This window comes from Trachypithecus francoisi, unplaced genomic scaffold (genome assembly GCF_009764315.1).
Source record: "Trachypithecus francoisi isolate TF-2019V2 unplaced genomic scaffold, Tfra_2.0 Contig01580, whole genome shotgun sequence".
Classification (NCBI taxonomy): domain Eukaryota; kingdom Metazoa; phylum Chordata; class Mammalia; order Primates; family Cercopithecidae; genus Trachypithecus; species Trachypithecus francoisi.
In genome coordinates this window covers 144,184-165,469 of record NW_022681443.1, presented here as the reverse complement: position 1 = coordinate 165,469, position 21,286 = coordinate 144,184, and the positions used below count along the sequence as shown (strand labels likewise).

The 21,286-nt window shown below is 56.3% G+C and overlaps 1 protein-coding gene across 1 annotated transcript; it reads left to right on the top strand.

Annotated features, from left to right (window-relative positions):
• Positions 1-485: 485 nt before the first annotated feature.
• RAC2 (Rac family small GTPase 2) lies at positions 486-20,640 on the top strand. Its single transcript, XM_033188632.1, has 7 exons — positions 486-666; positions 3,093-3,164; positions 12,174-12,291; positions 13,072-13,134; positions 13,672-13,831; positions 19,117-19,249; positions 19,882-20,640. Exons 1-6 carry the CDS (start codon positions 632-634, stop codon positions 19,245-19,247), a joined length of 579 nt encoding a protein of 192 aa, XP_033044523.1. The 5' UTR covers positions 486-631; the 3' UTR covers positions 19,248-19,249; positions 19,882-20,640.
• The last annotated feature ends 646 nt before the right edge of the window (positions 20,641-21,286 follow it).

Genomic DNA, 21,286 nt, shown 5'->3' with positions numbered 1-21,286 from the left:
CAGCTCCAGTGCTAGCTTGCAGGCCCCCAGCTCTCCCTCTCGGTAACCCTGAGGTCCTTTCTATAGATTCCCTGTTGCCCCAATCACTTCCTGTGTGTTTTATGATCTCCCATGATGAAGTCGTGCCTCCCCCTCTCCAAAGGGTGTAAACTCTAGGGACCAGCTGTCTCTTGCATCCTGGGATCACCAGCACCTGGTACTGTGCCTAGCACACAGCAGGCACTCATTAAATGCTGTGCTTTGAATTGAGGTGCACTGTATTCTTGGAACCCTCCAGTTCTTGCAGAACAGCCTCTGGGCCTGCCTCATGGGCAGGAAGTGAGCCTCCCACCACGGATGGCCCCAGGTCTCCTGCTGGAGCCTCCATGCAGGGGGCCTGTGGGGATGGCCAGGGCTCAGCCTAGCACCTGAGATCCCCTCCCACCAGCTGCTCTACCACACCGCATGCTCCGCCCCCTGCAAACGACCGACCGTAGGGGCAGCAGCTTGAGTAAGTTCCCCTTCCGCTTCCTCCTGCCCCACCACTACTGCTCCTCAGCAGGCGCCTCGCCAGTCTCCACACCCCTTGTGCCCGCAGAAACGCGCCTGGCCCTGAGCTGTCACCACCGACACTCTCCAGGCCCCGGACACGATGCAGGCCATCAAGTGTGTGGTGGTGGGAGATGGGTAGGTACCTGCTGGACTTCCTCACAGCCCCCAACTGCAATGCCCTGAGATCCTCCCGCCCTGGTGTCCCTGGGGAAGCCACCTGGTCCTGCAGAACTAGCTGTCCCTGGGAGGCAGCTTGGAGGGGTCGCTTCCTTCTTCTCCTAGGGCCCACAGGGAGCACCCCAGGGTGGGCTGAGGACAGCTTCACCCTCTTCAGCTCCACCCCACCCGGGGAGCCATCTGGGTGGAGGGTGCAGGACTATGGGTGAGAGTGCCAAGGGCTCCTCACCTGCACCCCTAAAGCTGGGGGCAGGTCTCCCACAGAGGCAAACCTCAGTCTTTACTCTGTAGATGCATGAGGGAAGTGAGAAACCTGAAATTCAGCCTTCGTCCCCAGGCTGACCTGGGCTGTCGTCACTGGCTTGGTGCTGCTGTGTGGCCTTGGGCAAGTCACAGCACCTCAGCTTAGCCATCTGGGAGGAGGCCTATGCCCTAGAGATGCTGTGGGGTCGCCTGAGATAAGCTGAGTGGCTGTCTTGCTTGTAGTGTGTGCCTCCTAGCACCCCCTCCACTTTCTCTCCCCTTCCCTCAGCCTGCCAGGTTGGGGAGGATGTGTGGGGGATGTGGGCGAGAAGCAGAAGGGGCAAGGGGACATTGAGAGACAGAGAGGGAAGGAGGAGGCTAAGACTGGGAGGGTGATTGTGGGGTCGGCAGGGGAGGGGCAGGCTGGGCTGAGACCCTTCTTAGTTATCAGATCCCAGTGACTTCAGGCTGTTGTGTCTTCTGGGAGCCTCAGTTTCCTCATCTGTAAAATGACAGGTCCAGGCCAGGTGCAGCGGCTCATGCCTGTAGTCCTAGCATTTTGAGAGGCCAAGATGGGAGGATTGCTCAAGGCCAGGAGCTTGAGACCAGCCTAAGCATCATAGTGAGAACCCATGTCTATAAAAAAAAATTTTTAAAGCCAGGAGTGGTGGCATGTACCTGTAGTCCCAGCTACTGAGGAGGCTGAGGTGGGAGAATCACCTGAGTCCAGGAGTTTGAGGCTGCAGTGAGCTATAATTGTGCCATTGCAGCCAGCACGGGTGACAGCAAGATGCTGTCCCTTAAAAAACACAAAATAAAAGGACAGGTCCAATTTGTCAATCTGTCATGCCTGCCAGCAGCCACGTCATAGGGTGCAGCCTACAGGTCCACCCTGGAGCATGTTCTAGCTGAAAGGGGCCTCCTGTCCAGCCCTCCCACTCTACAGAGGAGCAGCCCAAAGCTTTGAGAGACTCAGCTCTCCTGGCCTGGGCTCTGTGGCCCGGACTTTGGCCCTGACCCATCTAGGTGGGGGCCGGCTCATTTGTCCGCTAGCCTCAGCTGATTCTGATGCATGGCTCCTTATCTGCCCATGCCCGCTCAGCCCTGTTCACTTCTGCTTTGTATCTCATCAGAGGAGGGGTGGGCGGAAGTCAAGGGTTAACGTTCCAGTCATTCAAAATTACCTCGGTGGCAGGCCCAGGGGAGGGCAGTGGTAGAGAGGAGAGGATGAGCTGTCTCCTCTGAGCAGGAAGTGGCAAAACCACATAGGGCAGGGGAAGGCCCAGAGCTGCCCCTTGGCCTCTGGGCTTCGGCTGAGCTACCTGCGCCCACTCCCAGCCTCGCATGCTGAGGGTGGAGTAGGCATGCGTTATCACTTCCTTCCTATGTACCAGCTCTGGGGTTAATCCAGCCTTCTCTATCCTTTCACCAAACCTAATAGGTCCATCTTACAGGGGGGAAAATGAAAGTTCAGGGAAGCTAAGTAATTTGCCCAAAGTCTCACAGGATTTGAACCCAGACCACCCCGACTCAAACCCTGACCCGGTAACTGATCTGCTCCATGGGGAGGTGAGAGGGAAGAGCAGGGTCAGGCCTTCCCTAGCAGCCACCAGCTGCTGCCATGCGTCAGGCCCTGTGCTTAGTGCTTTGATAGGCATCATTGGATTTACTCCTCAGCACACTTCTATGAGGATGGGCTCATCTCTATTTTCTAGATGGAGAAACTGAGGCAGAGGCAGGTTAAGTGACTTGTCCAAGATCATACCACTGGTAGGTGGTACAGCTGAGATTTGAAGCCTGGGTCAGGCGTCTGGGGCTTCTCAGCATTGCTTGAGTCTGCTGGGCACCCTCTGTCCCACATCACTGGCCCCTGGAGAAGCCTGTGGGAAAAGCGGATTGCCAACTCTGCGCACACCCGTGGATCAGAGTCTCTGGGGCTGAACCAGAGTCTCTTCACTTTAACAAACATCCACATGACTCGAGTGTGAGAACACAGACATGGAGCGTCTCACATGGGGAGACAGAGGCCCAGAGGACTAGGCCGGGTGGATGCTGAGGTCTTTGCAGAGGACCAGGCAGAAACCTCCGATGTCTTCGGCAGAGCCCATGACCGCCACCCTCTTGCACTTCCTGTCTTTCAGGGCCGTGGGCAAGACCTGCCTTCTCATCAGCTACACCACCAACGCCTTCCCCGGAGAGTACATCCCCACCGTGTGAGTTCCTGGGGATACGCAGGGTGCTGGGACAGGGGAGAGACCGTCACCAAGTCGACCCACCTTTCAGGCACTTCCTGTGGGCCAGACCCTGTGTGGGCACCCAATGGGGTGATGCCAGAGCCACAGCCTCCAGCCTGGTGGAGCTGCCTGACGGTCCAGCCGGGAAGGCAGCACTGGTGCTGAGAAGTGCTGGGGGCTCCCAGAACCCGGGGTGGGGTGCAGAGGAAGGGTAGAAGGGAGGAGGTGGTGGCCTTTAGGCTGGGCCTCCAAGCAAAGGGACCTGGAGGAGAGGGCTGGCTCGGGCAAGAGCAGGGGCTGAGAGAGGAGCTTCTGCAGAAACAGGCTGCTGGAGGAGATGATCCAGAGGGCCTGACCCCAAGGAGCAGGGACACCTGGGGACAAGGCATGCTGGGGTGCAGAACAGAGCCATCTGCTGGCTTGGGAGGCCCTGCGCTCTATTGCAGGATGCAGAGGCAGGGCTGCCATTGGACGTGGAGGGAGTGTGTTGGCACCAGCGCCTCCCTGGCCAGCCCTCAGGGGCTCCCATCTCTCCTAGGACATTTCCCCAACTCCCTAACATGGCACTCAAGGCTCCTGGTGACCTTCACTCAACCTCCCACCTGGCCTTATCACCCATTACTTTGCTTCACACTCTGCCTCCTCCGGGCCCTACTGTTCGCCACAAGCTCCCTGCACATTTCTACCCCAGGGCCTTTGCTCAAGCTGTTCCCTCTCCCCATAGTGCCTTTTCTCCCCATATCCACCTGTCCAAACCCTCCAGGCCCAGCTCCAGTGCCCCTTCCTCCAGGAAGCCTTTCTGATCTACCACGAAGGGGTCTCCACTCCACAGACTGACTTTATCTGATCTCTCCCACGACCATGAGCCTGTGGAGGTCAGGGAGCCACGACCAGCTCTTCGTGGTCTTCCATTGTCTCAGCACAGTGTCTTCTACATGGCATAATACACGCATTATCTTACACATAACACATGTGTTTTGAGTTGACCTGAATTGAACACTGTGGGAAAGACCATAGGAAGATCGGTCATAGCCACCATCTAGCAAAGACCTGCTGCGTGCTGGCCCCTGCACACGATGTCACACACATGTGATCTCATTTGATCCCCCTGGGAGGTGGCTATTAGCATGCACAGGACACCCATGGGGAAGCTGAGCCTCACAGCCACTAAGAGGCTTGCTTCCCCGGCTTACACGGTCCTGTCCAGCTTCAGAGCCAAGGTCCATGCAGAGTCTCGCTGAGGCCCTCGTTTCTTGATCTTAATGAAATCCCCTTTCAGGAGCAGGGATCAGGCTCTCCTAGGAAGAGGAGGGCAGGCAGAAGGGAGAAGAGAGCCTGGAGCCTAGATGCTTCCAACCCACCCCAGAGGATTCCTCACTACCCAACCCCCAACCGCAGACTTGGGTGGGCTGGGCTCTCTCTGCTGCTGTCTCTTCCTGGGACACTCTGCTCAGCTGCCTTAGATACTGTGGCCCAGGCTAGAGGAAGGCAGGCAGCCAGGAGAGAGCAGGGAAACCCTAGCAAGCCGATTTTGCCCCAGCTCGGTCCTGATGCTGGTGAGTGCCCCTCTCTGGTCCTGTCCTTATATACAAAACGGGAATGAGGATTCCTGCCCACTCACCATCAACCATTAAACTTTTAACAAGTGCCTCTAAGTACCGAGGGAGGGCTGGCTGCAAACCTGAGCAGGGTGGCATAATTAGGCGAGGTGGCTCCTGCTCAAGGCCATGGTCACCGGCAGTGTGTTGTCACTGCCTGTGTCCCTGGGTCTCTGGATGCTGGCTTGAGAACTTGTCCCGCCTTTGTGCATCCTGGCTGGGTTGAAGGACCCACTTACTGAAGGACCTTGGACCAATCACTTCCCCTCTCTGAGCCTTGATTTCCTTTTCTATAAGAGATAGAGGCTTGGGAGTCCCAAGCTCCTTCCCCAGGTGCCTCCCTTGTGCGTTGAGATGGATGGCTGAGTCTGCTGAGGCCAGGTTACGGCCAGGTGCTCTCAGCAGCCTGGATGCCCCTGATCCCTGATGGCCCCTAGTGGACTTTGTTGTCCTGGACAACATCACAGAAGCTGGAGGAACGGACCTGACCAGACCTACCTTCCCTAGACTCTCTGAAGGATTGGGTGAAGGTATCCCACTAGGGCCAGCTCCGTGCATGTGACCACCGGTCCAACTGTACAGGGCCTCACGCTCAGAAGGGTCCTGCACCTAGTTTAATGCTCTGATGTCTGCATCTTGAAATTCTTAATCATTTTTAAACATGGGCCCTGTGCTTTCGTTTTGCACTGGGTCTTACAAGTTCTATGGTGGATCCTGCATCACACCCTCCTATGGCTTCAGGCACAAAGTTTCTCAGCCTCAGACGAGACCCCAGAGCAGGATCCTGCTATTGCCAATGCCTGTGCACCTTTGAAGGGAGGGTAAAATAGTCACACTGGGCCCTTGACATTGGATGGGGAAGAGGGAGAGAGGGTAGGTTGAGAAAAACAGGCAGCCCCAAATCTCTGGCACCCGATTAAGGTGGAGAGAGCTTCTGGACTGGGGATGGTAGGTTTGCTGGGGTTTGGGGAGGCCCGTGCTGCAGAAACAAGATCAGATAAGCCTGAGAGCTGGCTCCGCTGCTGCCAGCCATGAGGAGTTAGCAGCAAAGGGATGGACCTCAACCTTGGGAACTGACACCTTCCTGAGCAGCCAATCAGTTGCCAGGACTCGCGGGGCTGCACCATGATTGGCTCTTGCCGCCTGCTCTGTTGTATAGACCCTGCATTGGAGTTGGCAGGGCCCTATGAGATCTTTGCGTCAAATCCCCCATTTCGCAGGTGGGGAGCCTGAGCTGCTCTGCGGATGGCCCCATGTTAGGTGTTGGGGATATAGAAACATGGCAGGAAGACAGTGCCCTCCGGTGCCTGTGACATAGAAGGGCTCCCGCTTACACCTCACCTCCTTAGAACCATGCTCGACGGAAACCCTGGTGAGCTTTTAAAACTGAAAGTTAGGCTGGGCGTGGTGGTTCATGTCTGTAATCCCAGCACTTTGGGAGGCCAAGGCAGGCAGATCGCTTGAGCTCAGGAGTTTGAGACCAACCTGGGCAACATGGAGCAGAAACCCCATCCCTACAAAAAATACAAAAATTAGCTGGGTGTGGTGGTGCGTGCCTGTAGTCCCAGCTACTTGGGAGGCTGAGGTGGGAGGCTCACTTGAGCCCAGGAGGGTGTGGCTGCATTGAGCTATGATTGTGCTACTGCACTCCAGCCTGGGCAACAAAGTGAGACCCTATCTCAAAAAAAAAAAAAAAAAGAGCCCCCCAAAACGACTGAAGCTTATCCTGGCCTAAATCTCTCCTGTGGCTCCCTTCACACTTAAAACTCATCTTGATATTCAAACCGTGAATGACAGCCTCCCTCTCCCCAGCCTCATTTACGACACCCCTTAAGTAAACTTCAGTCCAAGTACATGGACTGCCTTGATGATCTGAACCTCCCCCCAACCTCTTCACTCCCCTTTATGACACCCAGAACCCTCCCTGCTTTCTGTCATTCAGTTCCTGGCTTAGACATCGCCTCCTTGACCCGCTGTCTAAAGCAGCTCCCCGCCTCCACCCTGCCCTCTCCATCTTTCCATCCCACCACCCTGCTCGGCTGTCTTCATAGGCTCCCTCACACCCCAACTTAATCTTGCTGCTCCTTTGCTGCCGCTCCTCCTCTTGGATGGAAGCTCCCTAAGGACAGGCCCTTATCTGCCTCGCTCCCTGCCATTGCGCCAGTTTCTAGAACAGAGATGAGCCCATTCCTGTTGCTCCGTCATGACTGGCCCCGCCCCAGGGAGGCAGGCAGGGCACAGCTCTGCATGGAAGAATGTGTGCTCCTAACTGAGGCTGAATCATTTGGCACTTAATTTTCACTTTCATTTGAAATCCTGTCTTTGGTAAACTGGCTAATCCAGCCTGGGATTCTGGTGGACAGGATGACATCAGCCTCCCTAGCTGTGTGTGCCAGGCCCCACCAGGTTCTCCTGCCTGGCCTCTCGGCTGCCCTATCCCTGCTCCTGCTGCTGTGTGTGTGGGTACCTGATGATGTCCAGTGGCTCAAGCCTCAGCCTTAGCTCAGGCACCCCTTCTGTTGGGTATTCTGTTCCTTCCTGCTCCACCTCTCCCCACCCCGTGACACCTCTGGCTGCCTTCATCTTTCAACCAATAGCACAGTAATGGCCTCCCATCCCGCCTGATGTGCCAGTTTCCCCCTCTGTTCCCCTCTGGCCCCTCCCTAAGACTTCTCCAAGTGGGACTCTTTCTTTCTCTTTTCTTTCCTTTGTTTTCTTTTATTTTCGCCTTGCATTGCCTTGCCTTGCCTTGCCTTGCCCTGCCCTGCCCTGCCCTGCCCTGCCCCCCTGCCTTGCCTTGCCTTGCCTTGCCCTGCCCTGCCCTGCCCTGCCCTGCTTGCTTGCTTGCTTTCTTTCTTTCTTTTTCTTTCTTTCTCTCTTGTCTTTCTATCTTTCTACCTTTCTTTCTTTCTACCTTTCTTTGCCTTTCTTTCTTTACCTTTCTTTTTTGATGGAGTCTTGCTGTGTCACCAGGCTGGATTGCAGTGGTGCTATCTCAGCTCACTGCAACCTCTGCCTCCTGGGTTCAAGCGATTCTCCTGCCTTAGCCTCCCAGGTAGCTGGGACTACAGGCATGCACCACCAAGCCCAGCTAATTTTTGTGTTTTCAGTAGAGATGGGGTTTCACCATGTTGGCCAGGATGGTCTCAATCTCCTGACCTCGTGATCTACCTGCCTTAGCCTCCCAAAGTGCTGGGATTACAGGTGTGAGCCACCGCGCCTGGCCAGGACCTTTTCTAAGTGCAAATCTGATTTCATCACCTCTGCCTGGTTTGGCCCCTTGGTGGCTCCCCATTGCCCTGAGAACAAAGACCTGATGGTCCATGCCCCTCTGACGTCAATCCATTCTCACCCCCAGTCACTAGCCATGTGTGCCCTGTGGTCGCTGGGTTCCTTGAATGCACCATCTTTCCTCCCTGGGGGTGGGCTTCAGTGGTGGTCAGGTGGTACCTGGGTGCTGGGGCCCCTTCTGCCTACCCCATTCCCCTCCTCCACTCCAGTCCAGGGCCAGGCCTTAGAGTTCTACAGGCTCTGGATGAAAACATGGTCTCTGCTGTCTCCAGCTCCGTTTCCAGCCATGAAATAGCAGCGACGCTTACCATGTGGGCTTTTCTGAATTGGGTAACAGGGTCTAGCCTTGCTCTGCCACTCACTGGCTGGGAGATCTTGGGCAAGTCCCTTCCTCTCTGCGAGCTTCAATTTCTTCATCCAGAAAATGGGGTGAGGGTTGGCCATGGTGGTCTGTGCATAAGGTTCCTCTCTGGTCCCGGCTGCCTGGGGTCTCTTAAGTAAGGGGGACCCTCAGGGGTGTCACACCATTGACACATCCCTGCAGCTGTCCCTTTGGCCCTCTGGGGAGGGGCCCTGTGGCAGGGGCATTTGGGGACATGGACAATGAGACTGTTCAGCTTCTCAGCATCTCCCAGTGTTGTGGCTTGAACATCCTCTGTTTTTTGGATTCTCCTAATGGCCCCAAGAAATAGGTATTTTCCCCTCCACATTAAAGAGATTGAGGCTCAGAGAAGTTAGGTCACTCACCCAGGGTCACACAGCCAGGATGTCCTGGCTTCACAAGGAACTCTTTGTTCCCCCGCAACAAGAAAGGTCCTTGACCTCTTCAGGTCTCAGTTTCCTCATCTGTCTAATGGGAGTAACTTAAGATCCTTTTGTCTTGGATCACATGAGACTTCAAGACCTAACATGCAAAGACCCTCAGCCCCCTGACTGGCTCAGAGAAGGTGGCTGGTGCTTCTCAAGGTCCCAGCTCTTTCCCCATCACTGTGGCCCTGAGATTCCAGGGATGACCCAGAGGAGACAGATGCCTTTAGTTTGAGGAATCCTGGGGGGCTTCTTGGCACCAGCATTTTGGCTGGGCGTTAGAGGAGAGAGTGTCCAAGCATTTCCCAAAGGTGTGTTTCTGGTCAAAACTGGAAAAACAACACAGGCGCTACTCTTCCCATCATGCCCCGCTGTGTGTCCCTGGACAGCGCCTTCTTCCTGAAATCCCACAGCAGTGTAGGTGGTACCCAGAGTAGGTGCACACCAGCACCTGCTGTGCACCAGACCCCGGGCCAGCCCCAGGGCGCAGCGACAAACAAGTCAGGCTTAGTGCTTGCCACCTGGGATGCTGAGTTCCCCAAGGAGTGCTGGTTTAGGTGGGGTGGTAGCCCCAACATGGCTGGAGGTCAGGAAAGGCTTTTTGGAAGAGGCAACATTGAGCAGGGACTGGAGGGATGAGGAAAAGTCAGCCAACCTGGCAGTGGGGAGGAAGAGAAGGGAGAGAGGAAGGAGAGTGGGAAGCCAGGGGCCACTATTTGCAGGCACTTTCCAGACAGGCGGGAACAGGGCCATTTGAGGAACTGAGGGGTAACCAGGAATTCTGTCCAGGGCTGGACAGGCAAAGTGTATTAAAAAGGCTGGGTTGCCCACTTTTTGGGGGTGTGGAGGGCTCCTCTTGGGAGAGGTGTCTTTGGTGTTACTCTGAAGTGTTAGCGCTTCTGCAGCCTAACATTGAGTAGCGTTCTCTGAGGACTTCCTGGAGGAGGTGGCATCTGAAGGGTTTCAGTTCACTTTGGTTTAATTCCCTTCCACCTGCATTCACTGGGTGCCAGGCCTGAGACTGTGGAAAATAAGCAGGCATCGGCCTGGCCCACACAGAGCCCACAGCCCTTGGAGGGGCGGAGACTCACCAAGTGCCTGCTCATGGTCAAGGCAAAGTAGTCACCCAAGAGAGGGAACCATGAGCTCTGTACAGGTGGAGGACGACGAAGCTTCGCCAGAGAGGAAGACTTTACTGGGCAGGGTTTTGAAGCATGAATAGAAGGTGGGAGTGAAATGGGGGTGGAAGAATAATCCAGAGGGAGGTATAGACAGGAGCAAAGGCTTGGAGGGGTGGGCAGCCTGGAGGGTGTGGGGGCCAGAGGCCAGGTTGGTGAGAACATACGGACAGCTAACGTGGGAGGGACATTGTGGGCACGGGCTTCGTGTGGACCAGCACAGGGAGGTGGGCAGAGTGAGCCTTTCCTGGGAAAAGGCTTGGCTGGTGTGCGAGGGGAGGAGTAGGAGAAGTCAGAGGAGCCAGAGGTCTCAGTGGACCAGGTCAGGAGACGAGGCACAGGGCCTGTGTGAGTGACCACAGCAGGAAAAGTGAGAGTGATTTGCTAGCCCTCAGGGGCAGGCGGTGAGGGCATTCCTGGAGGCACAGCTGTGGCCTGGGGCAGTGAGCCCTGGTCGTGGTCACTGGTTTCTGGTTTCTTACCTAGTTTGGTCACTCACTGGCTGTGTGGCCTTGGGCAAGTCACTGCATCTCTCTGAGCCCAGTTTTCTCTTCCACAGCGTGGGTAGCCAGCACCTTCCTCGCGGGGATGTGTGTAGCAAGAACTGGCTTGCGAACCTCCCCTACTCCAAGCTTGGAGCCCTGGGATGGCCCTCCCAGCATTCTTTGGGCTTCCCAGTCTCTGATGTTTATCAGGCCCCTCACCCCATGTCTGGCCTCCTGCCAGCTGTGGGGGCAGGATGAGGCTTGTACTCCTTGGTGGCCCCAGTGCTGGCTCTGCACCCGATGCATAGTAGGTGCCCAGCAAATGCATCTGGAGGCTCATTCAATGGCCCTGCAGGGCTCTCTGGGTCTGGCAGGAGACGGTGGGAGTCAAGGTCGGTGCCCCACGCTATCTCCTCGGCAGCACATGTCTTTCTACCATGTGCCGTGGCCCTTCCCGTGGCCCGTGACTGATAGCTTTCACACACACTCTGGGGTGGGCTGAAAGGCCCCAGAAGCAGCCCTTTTTCCCTGGAAGGTGGGAAACGAATGACAGCACCCTAGCTTCCTGCCTCCTCTGGGGACGCCCTGAGCACAGTCCGTTCTGTCTCCCAGGCGGCCCCAGCAGGACTGAGCAGCAGTGGTCCACAGCTATGACAGCTCAACCACCTGCCCTGCGTCAGCTACTGTCCCCTCCTTTAATCCTCCCCACTCCCCTTCTGCAGCATCGTGGGGTCACTTCCCAAATAAACCCCTCATACCACCTCCTTGTCTCAGGGTTTGCTTCCGGGGGACCCAGCCTGAGAGGGGATGAACATTCATTCAACAAATATTGAAGCTGGGCGCAGTGGCTCGCGCCTGTAATCCCAGCACTTTGAGAGGCTGAGGTGGGCGGATCACTTAAGTTCAGGAGTTCAAGACCAGCCTGGTCAACATGGTGAAACCCTGTTTCTATTAAAAATACAAAAATTAGCTTGGCGTGGTGGTGCATGCCTGTAATCCCAGCACTTTGAGAGGCCGAGGTGGGCAGATCACTTAAGTTCAGGAGTTCGAGACCAGCCTGGTCAACATGGTGAAACGCTGTTTCTATTAAAAATACAAAAATTAGCTGGGCATGGTGGTGCATGCCTGTAATTCCAGCTACTCGGGAGGCTGAGGCAGGAGAATCACTTGAACCCAGGGGGCAGAGGTTGCAGTGAGCTGAGATAGCACCACTGTACTCCAGCCTGGGCAACAGAATGAGACTCCATTTCAAAAAACCAAAACCAAAACCAAAACCAAAAAATAAACATTGAGTGACGGCATAGGGAGAGAGTTAAGTTTATTCGCATCAAGACTTGGAGGAAAATTTACACAACCTCAATCACCTTTCCAAAGGACAGGTACGGGTAGGAAAAGGATTCAGAGATAATCTTTATTTCTTCTTGTTTACTTGTATTACATTTTAAAAAAATATAGTGAATCAGTCATGAAACAGATAAAGAAACCTAATTGCAAATGCTGTGTGACTTCGGGCCAGTTGCAGACTGTCTCTGGGTCTCAACCTCCGAGGAATGCCACGGAGCTGGACCACAGTCCCCAGGTTCTGGGGTTTGAGACTGACCTTACCTCTCCCTTGACTGCTCCCCACAGGTTTGACAACTATTCAGCCAATGTGATGGTGGACAGCAAGCCGGTGAACCTGGGGCTGTGGGACACTGCTGGGCAGGAGGACTACGACCGTCTCCGGCCACTCTCCTACCCACAGACGGTGTGCTGCTCCCACCCGCTTTGCAGTCCTGACCTTTGCTGTCTCCGTTCCCTCTGCTTGGGATGCCCTTCCAGTCAGCTCAGCCTGGGAAACCCTTCCTCTCCCCTGAAGGCCCAGCTCAGGGAGTCTGCCTGCCTTGCATGTCCTAGGCAGAGCAGGGCCTCCTCCCGCACTCCCCCAGCCCTGCATTGGTTCCCGTCCTCAATGTGCCCGTTTTCCCACCCCACTGCCTCCTGGGCTCTGGCACCCCCTGTTTCCAGTGGTGGGGCAGGTGGAGTCTGCACAGGGCCCCAGGTTGGTGAGCCCTGGGAGCGCTGGGGGAGGGGAGAGGTGGAGGATGCCTGCAGGTGGCTGCTGGGTCCTCCAGGGTGTGCAGGGAGGCGGCTAAGGCCTGTAGACGTGGATGGTATATGGATTGGAGTATGGACTCTGGAATCCCAGATCCGCCCCTCACCAGAGTGCACGCTGGCAAACTCTTTAACCTCTGGAAGCCTCACTTTCCCCATCAGAGGAATGGGGCTAGCAGCAGTGCTTGCTGCAGAGTGACATGTGAGGATAACCACTTTGCAGAGGCCCTGACCTTTAGTAAGCATCCCAACAAACAGCAGCCTCGTGGTAAAGGCGAGAAGGGTAACTCTGCTCTGCCCAGATCCTAAGTCCCCAGTGTCCCCTGGGCTGCTCCACCCTCAGGGAGCCCCCAAGCTCCACCTCTCAGTGACTGCCATGGTGGGACACCTCTGGGCCCTCCTCACTGGCAACCCTCGCTTGCTCTGTCCCCAGGACGTCTTCCTCATCTGCTTCTCCCTCGTCAGCCCAGCCTCCTATGAGAACGTCCGCGCCAAGGTGAGTTGGACAGGGTGGGCCTTGGGGGCTCTGGGGCAGGTAACCCTGAGGGACAGAGGGAGGAACTGGTGACTCTAGACTGGTCCCTGGGGCAGCAGAGGCCGCATACAGAGAGGATCACCAGTGCCAACCAGGACTGGCAGGGGGACTGAAGGGGTAAGATTTGGAGGGTCTGGGGTGGGGGTGCACTGATAGTTAGCTATATACCCCCACTTTCTGTGGCTGTGGCCTCCTTCTCCCTACACAACCTCATGTTCGCCTCCGATTGTCACATAACCTCATGTTTGCTTCTTATGTCTGCACAAAACCTCGCCTCCTCCTTTTCTACAATCATGCGCCCCCTCCTTCCTGTACAACCTCGTGGCCTCCCTTCCCTGTGCCACCTCACGTCTCTCCTCACCCTCATGCCCACGTCTGATCTTCTAGCAACTTGGTGCCCCTCCTTTCCCTACACCCTTATACTCCCTCTGATTCCCGCACAGCCTCGTGCCCGCTCTTGACCCATACAATCTTGTGTCCCCCCACCCACCTGCCCAGTGGTTCCCGGAAGTGCGGCACCACTGCCCCAGCACACCCATCATCCTGGTGGGCACCAAGCTGGATCTGCGGGATGACAAGGACACCATCGAGAAACTGAAGGAGAAGAAGCTGGCTCCGATCACCTACCCGCAGGGCCTGGCACTGGCCAAGGAGATTGGTACGGGCCTCAGACTCAGAGAGGGGAACTGGCTGCAGGGGAGCCCTGACTTGGCCTCGTGGTGTATAAATATGGGCTGCAGGGCCAGGCTATGCAGTTCGAACTTAGCTGTGCTGTGCACTTGCTGTGTGACCTTGGGCGAGTCACGTAGCCTGTCTCTGCCTGTGTTTCCTGATCAGAAAAGCATGGGATAGTGATAGCTCCTGCCTCCTGGGGTGGTTGGGGAAATTCAGTGAGTTATTCCAGGTGGAGCTCCCAGGGCGGCATCTGTGTGTGGGAAGCACTCTGTGTTAGCTAGTAGTCGTCCTAGTAGTAGTAGTAGTACCTATTAATAGATATTGAAAATAAGGAGGTACACTTTGAGCAGGCAGAAGCAGAGATGGAGTAGGGGTGCTGTGGTTGCTTGGAGGACAAGCGACAAGTCAAACTTGGGTGTTCTGGGAAGGCTTCCTGCAGGGGGTGGCCCCGCATTAGATCTGAAGGGTGACACATTTCCTTCCACCACCTTCTCTCCTCCCTTTCCCCACTCCCTTTGGTTTCTCAGCTCAACTCCTCTTTGCCTCCAAATCCCCGGGCTGGAGAAATATAGTCACTTCTCAAGGTCACCCAGCTAGTAGGTGGCCTAGCCAGATCTGAAGGAAGGACAGCAAATTGTGGGTTCACTGCTGGCGGGTGCTTCTTTGTAGTGGCTCAGGGCTGCCTGCATCAGGGAGGTGATGACCATGGGTCTGGCTTCCTGCATGGTACCCAGGCCTGCTGGCTCTGTTCCTGTCCCTGTCCCTGGTAGGTCCCAATGTCTCTGTAGCTCAAGGATCCTTGCCTGGAAGCCCAAGACCGCCAGCTGGATTTGGTCACTATGGGCTGTGCCCTCTGCCTCACCACAGGACTCTGCAGATCCAGGGGTTGGCCCCTGAATTGAACCCGCTAGATCTCCTCCCGCCCCACTGCCTCAGCCCCCGCCACTCCTCCCCCTGCCGGAACTGGGAGGGCCCTGGAGACTCACATCTCTTCACAGGAAGGGAAACTGCAACCACCGCCTCCCTCCTCCTGTGACTAGTGTGATGACACGGCCATCTTCTTCAGGGGCCTCGAACTATGGCTCACACACTAGCTCCCTTCCCTTGTCCTGGGGCCACAGCTCCCCAGCCTGCTCATCTTTCCTTTTAAATATCAGGGATTCATCCCTGCCTTCTCTTTCTGAGCAACCAACACCCCTCAAACCTCTGGTCCTGGACTCCTTCTATTCAGGGTGCAGCTTTCCAGCCAGTGGCCTGGTTGTCACTGACCCCTCCTTTGTAAAGCAGATGCTTTGGGATCATGCGGAGGGCGCTGGAGGCCTGGATTCTGGTCCTGGCTCCGACACGGATTGACTGTGTGACCTTGGGTTAGTGGCTGCCCCTCTCTGGGCCTCAGTCTCCCTCTTCACATAAGCTGACCTGGACAATCCCCAAAGGCCCTCTCTCCTCTATAAGGTTGTGACCCAGAGCTCTTGCCTTAGCCTCTAGCCCATCTCCCCTGGCTGACCCTGCATGGAGCTGGGGCAGGGGCAGTGATGGTGACTGTGCCTCGACCAGCTCAGGCCTAGGGGGAGTCCTGGGGGCACTGGCAGGGCTAGTGAGGGAGGCAGCAACTGCCTCTGCCCACCTGGGCTCCCCAGCCCTGGGATGACAAGTTTTGGGGGTGGCCCTGAGCCCAGCTGATAATCACAGCTGACGTGGACTGAGCACTTCCTAGATGTCACTTCATCTCACCGCAGCTACGACGAAGGGCTCTTGTCACCTCTACTTACAGAGGGGAAACAGGCTCTGGGGGACATGTTGCTGGTTTAAAGCCACCCAGCCAGGACATAGCAGAGCCCAGATTCCAAAGGGGGTGGAATAGCTCCCTGAGCCACAAAGCTGAGAGCCATCTGTCCTCCCTGCACCCCCACTGCCCCCACAGCGCCCTTGCCCTCCTTGCCCTCTCTGTGGCTCCCCTGCCCCTGTCTCAGCTTGACAAGCCATGGTATGGCAATGAGTCCTAGACAGATGGGAGACTGAGGCCTGGAGAGGGGTAACTGGCTAAAGTCCTAGAGCAGTCAGAGGCAGAGCCAAAGTGAGCCCCGGGCCCCCCAGCTCAGGACCCTCGTCCTGTGTGAGTGGCGGCCAGGTGCCAGGGAAAAGGCAGTTGGTGGATGTGAGGGAAGTGGATGCAGATGTGGTCCCTTATAAGGGGACAGTGGCCACGTGCCCAGTGACACCTCCTCAACACAGGGGGTGGTGACCAGACTCTGGGCTGAGCTCAGGGCACCCTGCTCTTGCCAGCCAAGCCCGATGACAACCACTGCCCATGATCCCTGGTGGGCGTATATGCCACCAGGTAGAGGGGAGACACCCAGCATGTGACTCAGAGCCAGTGATGTCCTCTCTGAGCCTCAGGTTCCTTGTCCCTGCCCCACCCTTCCTTTCTACCCAGCACCTGGCCTCAGTGGGCTCCCCTATTCTGGGGGCTGACCCTCCTGCCATCCCGACTTCTCCTCCCAGTTCTGTGCCTTCGGGCCGTGGCTTCCCCACTCTGGGCCTGTTTCCTGGTCTGTGAAGTGGGAAATCACAATGTTTCTTCCTGGTGTTGTTGGAAGCGCCCAGCTCAGTGCCTGGCACAGAGTAGGTGGTGACCAGCGTCCATCTCCTTCCTTCCTGCCTGCCACAGAGAAGCAAGCAGACTTTGGCAGAGGGCCCAGAATTCCCCTCCCCTCCCTCCTCCTTCCTCTTGGTTCTGACATTGGTCCCCAGGCCTGCATGCATCTCGGCAGAAGGGGTTTTGTGATTTTTCACTTCAGGGAAACTGTGCAGCTTGAAATGGACATGAGAAATCACACAGGCCCTTTGCAGAAGGTCATGGAACATCGTCCCTGGGGGTGGGGACTAGGCCTGCCTTTCTCCCCATCTGTGCCCTGGGCTCCAGCCCCGAGGGGTCTTCGTGTGGGAGAAGGCTGGGCCTCCCATGGGAGGACAGAGGAGTTGTCCAATTCCACTCCTCCCAGAAGGCCCCCAGCTGTGTCCAGGTTGAGGGAATACGTCCAGCGTGTGAGTTTGGATGAGTCACATGCTCTCCATGAACTGTTTCCTTGTCTGTAAGACGGGGATGGTGCTAAGGAAGGGGCTGATGATGTTTGGAAGTTCATGGGGAGGGGGCTACGAGGGCTTCAGGCCTCCTGGGGGTTATTTGCAACCCTGGGAGAATCCTGGAGGGATGGGCAAGGCAATGTTCTAGAAGAAGGTGAGGCTCCCAGAGATTTGGCCACTGATGCTTGAGCCCTTTCCTTCCCAGAAAAGCATCAAAATTACCGCCTTCCTTCCATGGATTAAGGGCTATGTGTCCAAGAAAGACACAGACCTGCCCTGTAAGCCTTAGTCTCTCACTGAGCTCAAGCTCGCTACTTCAGACATGAGGAAACTGAGGCACGGTGATGTTAAACTCCCTGCTCCCGGTGACAGCCTCCAGGTGACCCCACTGGGACTGGAATCTGGATGGTGGCCCCCAGAGCCTGGTGTTCAGTTGTATGGCTTGGGAAGGGGTGTATGGCATGGGAGGGGTATATGGCATGGGAGGGGTGTATGGCATAGGAGGGGTGTATGGCATAGGAGGGGTTGTATGGCGTGGGAGGGGTTGTGTGGAGTGAGATGGGTGTATGGCATGGGAGGGATGTATGGCATGGGGGGGTGTATGGCGTGGCGGGGTGTATGGCGTGGGAGGGGTGCATGGCGTGGTAGGGGTGTATGTCCTGGGAGGGGTTGTATGGCATGGGAGGAGTGTATGGCATAGGAGGGGTGTATGGCGTGGGAGGGGTGTATGGCATGGGGGGTTGTATGGCATGGGAGGGGTGTATGGCGTGCGGGGGTATATGGTGTGGGAGGTGTGTATGGCTTGGGAGGGGTGTATGGCGTGGGGGGGTGTATGGCATGGGAGGGGTGTGTATGGCGTGGGAGGGGTGTGTGGTGTGGGAGGGGTTGTATGGCATGGGGGGGTGTATGGCATGGGGGGTTGTATGGCATGGGAGGGGTGTATGGCGTGGGGGGGTGTATGGCATGGGAGGGGTGTATGGTGTGGGAGGGGTGTATGGCATGGGGGGTTGTATGGCATGGGAGGGGTGTATGGCGTGCGGGGGTGTATGGTGTGGGAGGGTGTGTATGGCTTGGGAGGGTGTATGGCGTGGGAGAGGGTGTATGGCATGGGAGGGGTGTATGGCTTGGGGGGGGTTGCATGGTGTGGGAAGGGTGTATGGTATGGGGGCTGTATGTCGTGGAAAGGGTATACGGCGTGGGAGGGGGTGTATGACGTGGGAAGGTTGTATGGCATGGGAGGGTTGTACGGCGTGGGAGGGGTTGTATGGCATGGGAGGGGTTGCATGGTGTGGGAGGGGTTGTATGTCGTGGGAAGGGTGTATGGCATGGGAGGGGTTGCATGGTGTGGGAGGGGTTGTATGGGGTGAAATGGGTGTATGGCATGGGAGGGATGTATGGCGTGGGAGGGGTTGTATGGGGTGGGAGGGGTTGTATGGGGTGGGATGGGTGTATGGCATGGGAGGGATGTATGGCGTGGGAGGGGTTGTATGGGGTGGAGGGGTTGTATGGGGTGGGATGGGTGTATGGCATGGGAGGGATGTATGGCGTGGGAGGGGTTGTATGGCGTGGGAGGGGTTGTATGGGGTGGGAGGGGTTGTATGGGGTGGGATGGGTGTATGGCGTGGGAGGGATGTATGGTGTTGGGGTGTATGGTGTGGGAGGGGTTGTATGGCGTGGCAGGTGTGGGAGGGGTGTGTGTGGTGTGGGAGGGGTTGTATGGTGTGGGAAGTGTGGGAGGGGTGTATGGCGTGGGAAGTATGGGAGGGGTGTATGGCGTGGGAAGTGTGGGGGGGTGTATGGTGTGGGAGGCGTGGGTGGGGGATGTATAGCGTGGTGGGAGTGTATGGTGTGGGAGGGGTGTATGGCATGGGAGGGGTTGTATGGTGTGGGAGGCATGGGAGGGGTGTATGGCATGGGAGGGATGTATGGCATGGGAGGGGTTGTATGGCGTGGGAGGGGTTGTGTGGGGTGAGATGGGTGTATGGCATGGGAGGGATGTATGGTGTGGGAGGGATTGTATGGTGTGGGAGGGGTGTGTGGCGTGGGGGGGTTTATGGCATGAGAGGGGTGTATGGCATGGGAGGAGTGTATGGCGTGGGAGGAGCTTATGGCGTAGGAGGTGTGTTGGCCTAGAGTCCTCCCGACTTAAGCCTTGGCTCTCCTGTCCATCTCCCCAACCAGACTCGGTGAAATATCTGGAGTGCTCAGCCCTCACCCAGAGAGGCCTGAAAACCGTGTTTGACGAAGCCATCCGGGCCGTGCTGTGCCCTCAGCCCACGCGGCAGCATAAGCGCGCCTGTAGCCTCCTCTAGGGGTAAGAGTCCCCCCTCTAGTGCCCAACTCCCACACATAGCAGGCCCTGGCTGAGCAGTGGCCTTTGGTTCACTGTGAGTGGCATTTAGGCCATGACAGAAAGAAGGTGGGTATGGAGGTAGCCTCAGTTTCCCCAGCCTACTTGTTATTTGTCTGGGCCAGTCTCACTCTCTGGAGCTCATCTTCCAGAGGCAAGGCCCAAGGTATGAATGAATGCCTGGTAACCCCCTACTCCCGGGCCAGGGAGTGGGTGTCACGGAGCTCCCACTCTGCCCATTCCTCCAGGAGGTGATGGAAAAGATGCCTTGGTCCCTGGCCCTAGGAGAGCCCGGTCGAGCCAGGGAGATCCTGCACCCACATATGTGGATGGAGGTGGGAGAGACTGAGCTATGAGACCTAGGGGGCAGATGGTGGGGTGCGTATGAGTTGGAGGCAGCCCACAAGGCCTCCTGGAGGTGTGGGACCAGAAGAACAGAGAGGACTGGTGAGGTGAGGAGAGAGCATTAGCAGTCCTGTTGGGAGTCAAACCTTGAGCAAAGGACTGGAGGTGGGAATGAGCTGTGAGCCAAGAAGGCGAGAGTTGTGGATTCTGCATGTCCCCAAATTCTCTTTCCCTGCTTATCTTCCTTCCAGGTTGCTCCCACCTAGATGGGTCTGATCCTCCAGGATCCCCACCCAAAGCCTGATGGCACCCCGACTGGCCACGCTGTCCCCTCCCTGTGGCGTTTCTTAGCAGATGGCTGCAGAGCTTCATTGATGGTCTTTTCTGTACTGGAGGCCTCCTGAGGCCAGGAAGGTGTGAATTTGCAGGTGCTGCATTCCAAGCCCCTCATGCTCCTGCCTCCCTGAGGGCTAGAGAGGAGCCCCAGGACCCATTAAGCCACCCCCGTGTTCCTGCCATCAGTACCAGCTGCCGCATATGGAAGCACCTACCCGTTCATTCCAGTCCCACCCCATGCCTGACTCCCCTCTGGAAACTGCAGGCCAGATGGTTGCTGCCACAACTGTGTACCTTCAGGGATGGGACTCTTACTCCCTCCTGAGGCTGGCTGCTCTAATATCGATGGTCCTGCTTTTCAGAGAGTTCCTCTATCCAGCAAAAATGAGTGTCTCAGAAGTGTGCTCCTCTGGCCTCAGTTCTCCTCTTTTGGGACAACATAAAACAAATCGAATTTTCTACATCTCTGGGGGTATCTGCTCAGCCAATGGAAAATCTGGGTTCAACTGGCCCCTGCCATTTCTTAAGACTTTCTGCTCCATTCACAGGATCCTGAGCTGCACTTACCTGTGAGAGTCTTCAAACTTTTAAACCTTGCCAGTCAGGACTTTTGCTATTGCAAATAGTAAACCCAACTCAACCTGCTTAAGCAGAAAATAAATTTATTGATTCAAGTTTGGAGATATCATGATTTCAGGTGCAGCTTGATCAAGGGATTCAAATGATGTCACCAAGGCTTGTCTAGCTCTAGGCTCTACCTTCTGCTGGCTGGTTCATTGTCAGGCAGGTGATTTAGGGCTTCATCCTTCCAAGTTCAAGTTCAGCCAAAAAGAGCAATTGTCTCTCCCAGGCAAAGTTCTAACTAAGGTTTACTGTGATTGGACCTGCTTAGGTCCTGGGCCCCCTTTCAACCAATCATATTTGTCAGAGTGGTGTGGTGCTGTGCTCTGATTGGCCAGGCCTGGACCATACGCCATGCCAGAATAGAACTGCGGCAACCCCAGTGAAAGCGTGTGTACCAGGGAGGGAGGCTGAGTTACAAAGTGGGCTGAGAGCCTGGCGGGAATTTGGGCCAGAAACCCTCAACCTCCCCCACTGGAGGTCATGGGAAAGTGTTCATTTCAGCAGTGAAAAGAAGCAGCGCTGGACCTCGCAGGTGCTAAGCAAAGGGGAAGTTTCTTTAAAAGAGAGGCGGAGTTGTTGTGAGGATTTAAGAAGTTCACACGTGAGCCCAACAGTGCCTGCACAGTCAGTCCCATCACAGGGCTTGCTAAATTCTGGGGAGGTGCCAGACCTCCCCCTCCTGCGGACAATTACTCT

What these genes read in the sequence shown, in the direction of transcription:
- RAC2 (XM_033188632.1), top strand. Translation starts at nt 632, where the DNA reads ATGCAGGCCATCAAGTGTGTGGTGGTGGGAGATGG. An exon ending in GGAGAGTACATCCCCACCGT is followed by an intron (nt 3,165 to 12,173) that starts GTGAGTTCCTGG and finishes TGCTCCCCACAG; the next exon opens with GTTTGACAACTATTCAGCCA. An exon ending in ATGAGAACGTCCGCGCCAAG is followed by an intron (nt 13,135 to 13,671) that starts GTGAGTTGGACA and finishes CCACCTGCCCAG; the next exon opens with TGGTTCCCGGAAGTGCGGCA.